Genomic DNA, 6,162 nt, shown 5'->3' with positions numbered 1-6,162 from the left:
TGATGATGTGTGGAAAAAAATATTTTTTTTACGCTGCAAACCGCTGGACAAATTGAATATAATTTTGCGTGCGTAGTAGTTTACAGAAATGATATGATAAAACTGTAGCAGCAAGCAGGTGCAGCGATCAGAATTGTGCGTGGTGGCGCATGATCGCTTCCTGGTAGGATGAGTTTTTTAAGTTTATTTTTTTAATGATTATTATTATTACCTATTACACAAAACGTTTAGGCGTAAACGGCTGTTCACTTGTCTGCGCGTGTCTCTCTCTCTCTCTCACTGTTCGTGCCCGCGTTATGTGTGTTGGAGGGGGTTGGTGGGCACAGTGTACGCAGCCGTGCTGTTGCGAGTGTTTGCGACGAGAGAGACAAAAACAGGAAAAAAGAGGAAAGGTAAAGAAATCGATCCTTACTCTTTTCTTTTCTTTAATATTTCAATAAATTAATGCACTTGTAATTAAAACAAAAAGGGTATCGTTAGTTGCTTGTTGAAAGAATATAGTATAGTTTCAATACCCACCACTAGGGCACGCTGCGTGTTACTATTTCATTGAATTGTTTCATGTGTTTGAATTGAAATATGAAATGTTTCAAAACGAAATATTTCAATTCAAACACCTTTCACCGTTCTACAGTACTGCGCACAGCAAACGATACTATGAATTGATCGAAAAAATGTGTAATTAATAATGTTATAAGACAATTTGTGGAAATCAAGTCTTGTTTAGGTTTTCCAGGACGCATCAGCGGACACATACAAAATGCGAGAATTCGATTTCGGTACAACATTCTTATGAAAAGTAAACTAACTTTCCCTCTTTTCATTGATGTTTATACGTTATCTCAACTGAAGCCGTTTTCAAGTTATAATTTTTTTTAAAATACCGGGTCGGGGTTTCCTACAGTACCATAACATGAAAACGGCCTAAAATTGAGGCGACATAATCACACCAATTGAAAGAGTGAGTGTTAACTTACCTTTCTTATGAGAATATTGCATAGGAATTGGAATACGCATCCAACAGTCATTAGCATCCAAAGGCTACTTTGGTTGCCCGGAATATTGTATTATTATTAATATTTTTCTTACACAACACGATAATAGTTTTAGCAAATTTACAATTGTTTATTTTGTTCCTATAACACATCTTCTCATTCGCCTCGTAACGCATTTCCCGGAAGCGCCCACCATCCCGGACCCGAACCACAACAACCCCCTTCTCGTCGTCCCTTCCTACCGCCTTCGTTCTGCTATAGAATCGTTAGCGTGTGCTGTATATAGTATAAGTAATATATGTTTCGCTCGACCGAAAACACACTTCACTTCACACCTTATTTGTAGGCGAGCCACGACGCCATGCCAAAAAGAAAAAAAAACCATTGCTTATCGTCATCGTTGTGTATATAAATTCCAGCATCATACGCCCCGCATTGGGTTGTTCCTATACGCCCGTATTGGTTGAATACTAGGTTTGCATAATATTATTATTACTTTTTCGTTAGTTCCTTGCATTTATAATCACCCTTAACTTCAACACACCCGTCTCATAGTATAATTTCACCTTTCATTGTTTCGCATCCTTCGTCGGCCGTATATAAATGTGTGTGTGTGTGTGTGTGTGTGTATAATATTAAGCCGATAAGCAAACTATCGGATAGCTCGCCCTGCTACAGAGTTTAGTACTTTCTCCTGTTTTATTCGTATGCATGTGTCTACTACTATCACTACTACTACAACTAGTACTCTTAGTCCCTCGAACGATACAAATTAGTGTAAAGGGTTAGTTCAATAAACCGCTCCAAGTCCTCCAACAGCTGATATGTCCACTACACACAAACGGATAGCTTCATCTAACATTCCATCTCGGTCGTTCAAATTATGCTTTTAGCTTCAAAAATTCGCTCTAACGCTCTAATATTTCACGTTCATTTTTCCAGCTTCCCTATCCGTCCCTATGTATAATATGCGCTCGCTCATGTATGTTGGTGTGTATATAAAGGATATATAATAGCTGCTTGCTGAGTATGCTGCCGCTGCCAAACACGTCCAAAGCTCACTATATTATTCCAAAAAACAAACCTTCGCGTTTTCATTTTTCGTTTTATGATTGAAAGGTTCCGGGTTCAATTCAGTTAAATGATTGTTATAACTATACCTAACCGCTCGATCCTGTCTACGTTGCTACGGTGTATATATGTATAAGGTGTGTAAGTTCCGTCGGGTATGTATGTTAACTATCAAGTTCACTACCAATCGTGCCACATCACAGGCCATGGCCTTTCTATATATACGATCCAATGATCAATTATCAAAAAAAAAAAGTTCTACAATTGGTTACATTTTTCCTACTTTACTTTTATAATTTCATTGTTGCCATATATTCTACTTCTGTCTGTTTAGAGTGTTTTCCACCTCCACCAAAAACCTAATGCTCGCCATGTTTAAAACAACGAACCGTAGCTTGGTTAGTATTTTGTTAACTTGAAACAAAGCATAGTTGTAAACATCTGAACATTTGGTTAAGAGATTTGGAAAACCCTGCTTTTTTAACAAAGTTATGAAAAGAAAACAAATCGCACACCTAAACACGCTCAATTCATCACACTTGTGGTAGTAGTTTTGCTTCAAAAAAAAGAAAAACTTCCTAAGGAAATTGTCCTTACAGCGTGGTCCTTGTGATCACACGTGGTCATTCTCACTCGCATCGGGAAAAGGGGTCATCGTTATCGTGGGGTATAAATATTGAATAAAAAATATACGCGCTACGCACACAAACACACCACTCATCCCCGTCGTCCCCGGGTCTGTGCTTGTCTGTCGGTATACGCCGGGTTCGGGGACACCAAGAGGGACCACACCACGGCTCTCTCTCTCTCTCTCACTGCACCGCTCAGCTAGGTCTAACATAAATTAAACGCACATAAATTATTGCTCTTCGTCATAATCGTTCCGGTTATCATCAAAAACCAAGGCCGCAGCAAAAGGGACGCGTGAAACCTCCTTACTTATCTTAAGCGGCTGCCGAAATTCGTGAGCTTGGTGTGATGCGGGCCACCACCGTTCAGGCACTTTGCGCCTGGGGCTGGGGGTTGGACGCGTTCATCAGCAGTTCGCCACCGCCGGGCGCCGCCGTACCGTTCTTCTTGAGCATTTCGTCCGCCGCCGCTTGTGCGGCAGCTTGCTTTTTGTCTTGGTCCTCCTTGAAGAATATCTTCGTAATCACAATGTCGCCCGTGCTGAGCGTCTGGCAGGCCGCTTCCTTCATTTCCTTCGGTGTTGGCAGTGGTACCGCCGGCTGCTGGTGGTGTTGGTGGTGGTACGCCCCCAAACCGGACGAGGCGACCGGTGGCGGTGGCGTGATCGAGTGTTGCAAGCGTGCCGCAATCTTCGAGCTCGGTTTGGTGCTCACACGGCTGAAAGCGGACGATCAGTGGTAAGAAAACTTTCTAAGCTATTTAGATGGCTAAGTAAACACATTACCCCTTATTGATGGCGTCTTTTTCCTTTGCAGGCTGCAGAATATTGTCGTTAGTTACTACGATCGTATTGGCATTAAAGCTGGACATTGTGTCGGCGAAGGACTGCATGGTGGCGGTGGTGGTGGTGGTTGAAGGAAATAAAGAGAGAGAGAGAAGGAACAAAATATTTCGTAAAGCAGTGACTGAATGGTGGAAAATATAAAATACAGCTTAAACTGCTACTTTAACATAAATAAGAAAATAAGACTAAATTCTTAAAGAGTAAAAAGTAGAAAGAAGATTAAAAATTTAATGTAATCAGTTACTAGAGAAGTAAAAATTAAAATTACAAAATAAATTACCAAACATTTAAGCCTCTACACCTAACTTTCCAGCACCTATTTCTAAAGTTTGAAGCTTTCTGGAGGATTTGATCGTTAAATTTCAAATTTAAAAATCACCTTCGTCAGTTACAGGGTTTCTCAGACCAGTTCAACAAGGTAATACTATATGTCAACAGCATAAAACTCTAATCCAACATCGTATATGCAATTCAACCTCGTAAACCCTTCTCAACACGGGAAAGCAAATGTTCAACTCCGTAAAATCCCAACTCGACATTGGAAAATGCGCCTAGTTGACGGAGCTATTTTTGATGTTTATATGCTGTTGTTTATATACAAACATGGTTTCGGGGCGGTCCGGTGGCCGAGGCGACAGTCAAATCCCATCCAGACCGCCTCCCCGTACGTAGACCGCCTCCCCGTACGTAAGGCTGACGACATTACTACGGGTAAAATTAAGTCACAGAAAGCCAGAAATAGCAGGCCGAGATATCTTGGGGTTGTAGTGCCAAGGAAAAGGAAGAAGAAGGTTTCGCTCTATAATTCCCGTTTAATTGCGATTGAACCTAATCAATGAGGGTAGTCCGGTCCGGTCTTCACTCTACAAGATCGGAGATCGAATCCCATCCAGACCACCTCCCCGTACGCAGGATTGGGACGATCCAGCACCGGGAAAAAATCAGATCGAAGACAGAAATGACAGACCCCAGCGAGACCTTTCGAGGTTGTGGTGCCAAAGAAGAAGAGGTAGAAAAAGAAGAATGCTTTATGGAATAGAAAAAGCATTAAAATCAACATAAATATTTAGTTTTAAAATGAGAATCTTATCACGTCATCGAGTTGAAGATTAAAAATTTAAAAGTTAAACAGTATCACATCGAACCACGTAGTATAAACAAGTTGCTTGAGAAACACTGTAAACTGTTAGATCATTATCGGTTATTTGATGATATAAAAAAATCTTCTTCCTTCTTTGGATTGGCCTTTATTATATACCAATTGATATACCAATATCACATATATTATATACCAATATCACATAATTACAAGCAGCAACAGTAACAGTCCTATTGGACTATAAATGATCATGTGCTCGCTAAAGGTCTGGCGATTGTTTAAACAAAAGCGATAATTGTTTTGTTCATGTGGACAGTGTTGCTGTCATGATGAGTGTGATTTTTATGTCAGTCGTAGTCGGATTTTTATCTCAAACGGCGAAGATCCTGCCCTGAAACTCTACAGGGAGCGTCCAGTAGAACAATTTCAAAATGTCTTGCCTTGTCAATTCTGACTTCCAAAGTGCAAGTGTATCATTTCTGAAAAGTTAATCCTACTGAGGAAAAGTCCTGGAAACTTAACCCCTAATCGCACCCAATACACTAACCTGATCGTTTGGCAGCAGTGTGGCGGCAGAGAGGATCGCTTCCAGCTTATCAATCTTCGCCATCCGGTCCATCGTCGTGTTGGAAAGGATTTCGTCCATCAGCTGCATCGATTCCGTCAAACTCGGCGGTTCCGAGTTCTTCGGCGAGAATGTGCCACTACCGGCAGTGCCCGTCCCCGTACCAGGCAGCGAGTTGTCCGACGGTACGCTGTCCATGCTTTGGTAGTCCTGCTCCGTTACATCACACTCATCATCCGAATCGCTCTGATCGCACCGGTCGCGATCGTAGTTCTCCAGCTTGTCCAGCTTCTTGGCCACCTTGTACGACACCCGTAGCTTTTCCTTCTCCTCTTCCGTAAGATCCATGTACCTGTGGGGAAGATGGGTCCAGAGTAATGATAAGCACTGTTGACGGCCGTGTCCCTCTCGCACACGTTACCTCAACAGTCGGATTTCTCTGTTGCTTAGGACGATGTTTTTGCTGGCCGATTTCAGCTTCACCTTCAGATCCTGTATCTCCGACCGTACCTTGCGCTGCTTCTTGCGCATCTTTACGTCCACTGGGCGGATTAGCATTAAAATCTGCTCAGTGCACAGCTCCGACAGTAGCTCGCGGTACTCGGGCCTGATGGATCTGTAAGCGGATGCAAACACGGTTGAACGGTTAGAAAAGGAGTCTCGCCAAAGGACGCGCCCACGCCACACGCTTACGTCGCCATGTTGAGGTACAGCTGCTCGTTGATCAGTATCAGCACGTCTCCGGCAGCGTACAGTAGCATATCCCTGGTCAATGGCCTCCGGGCCCAGTACTTCTGGTCACGCCGGTAAACGTTCTTCAGCTGGTCCTTCATCGGATTTACGGTCGCATTATACATCTCGCATAACGTGTTGAGGGACACATTCTTCACCTTGTACACCTGCTTGCCCTGGTCCTGGAACTGTAGCACAGCGTGCGCGGACTGGAAACGAACATTGC

General features: G+C 42.7%; 1 protein-coding gene across 8 annotated transcripts in view; it reads right to left on the bottom strand.

Moving 5' to 3' along the window:
* Nucleotides 1-1,101: 1,101 nt before the first annotated feature.
* Nucleotides 1,102-6,162, bottom strand: part of LOC118511540 — a 36,654-nt gene continuing 31,593 nt past the window's right edge. For all 8 annotated transcript variants that reach the window (XM_036054735.1, XM_036054742.1, XM_036054741.1 and 5 more), the window contains 5 exons: nt 5,898-6,145; nt 5,626-5,820; nt 5,187-5,556; nt 3,481-3,581; nt 1,102-3,413 (listed from right to left, as the gene is read on the bottom strand). In XM_036054735.1, coding sequence (XP_035910628.1) covers nt 3,062-3,413; nt 3,481-3,581; nt 5,187-5,556; nt 5,626-5,820; nt 5,898-6,145 — 1,266 coding nt within the window. In that variant the 3' untranslated portion in view covers nt 1,102-3,061. The remainder of the gene's footprint in view (nt 3,414-3,480; nt 3,582-5,186; nt 5,557-5,625; nt 5,821-5,897; nt 6,146-6,162) is intronic.

The sequence above is a fragment of the Anopheles stephensi genome, chromosome 3 (assembly GCF_013141755.1).
Source record: "Anopheles stephensi strain Indian chromosome 3, UCI_ANSTEP_V1.0, whole genome shotgun sequence".
In the NCBI taxonomy this organism is placed as follows: domain Eukaryota; kingdom Metazoa; phylum Arthropoda; class Insecta; order Diptera; family Culicidae; genus Anopheles; species Anopheles stephensi.
Note: the sequence above shows the minus strand (reverse complement) of the source record. Positions and strands in the feature narration are given on the sequence as shown.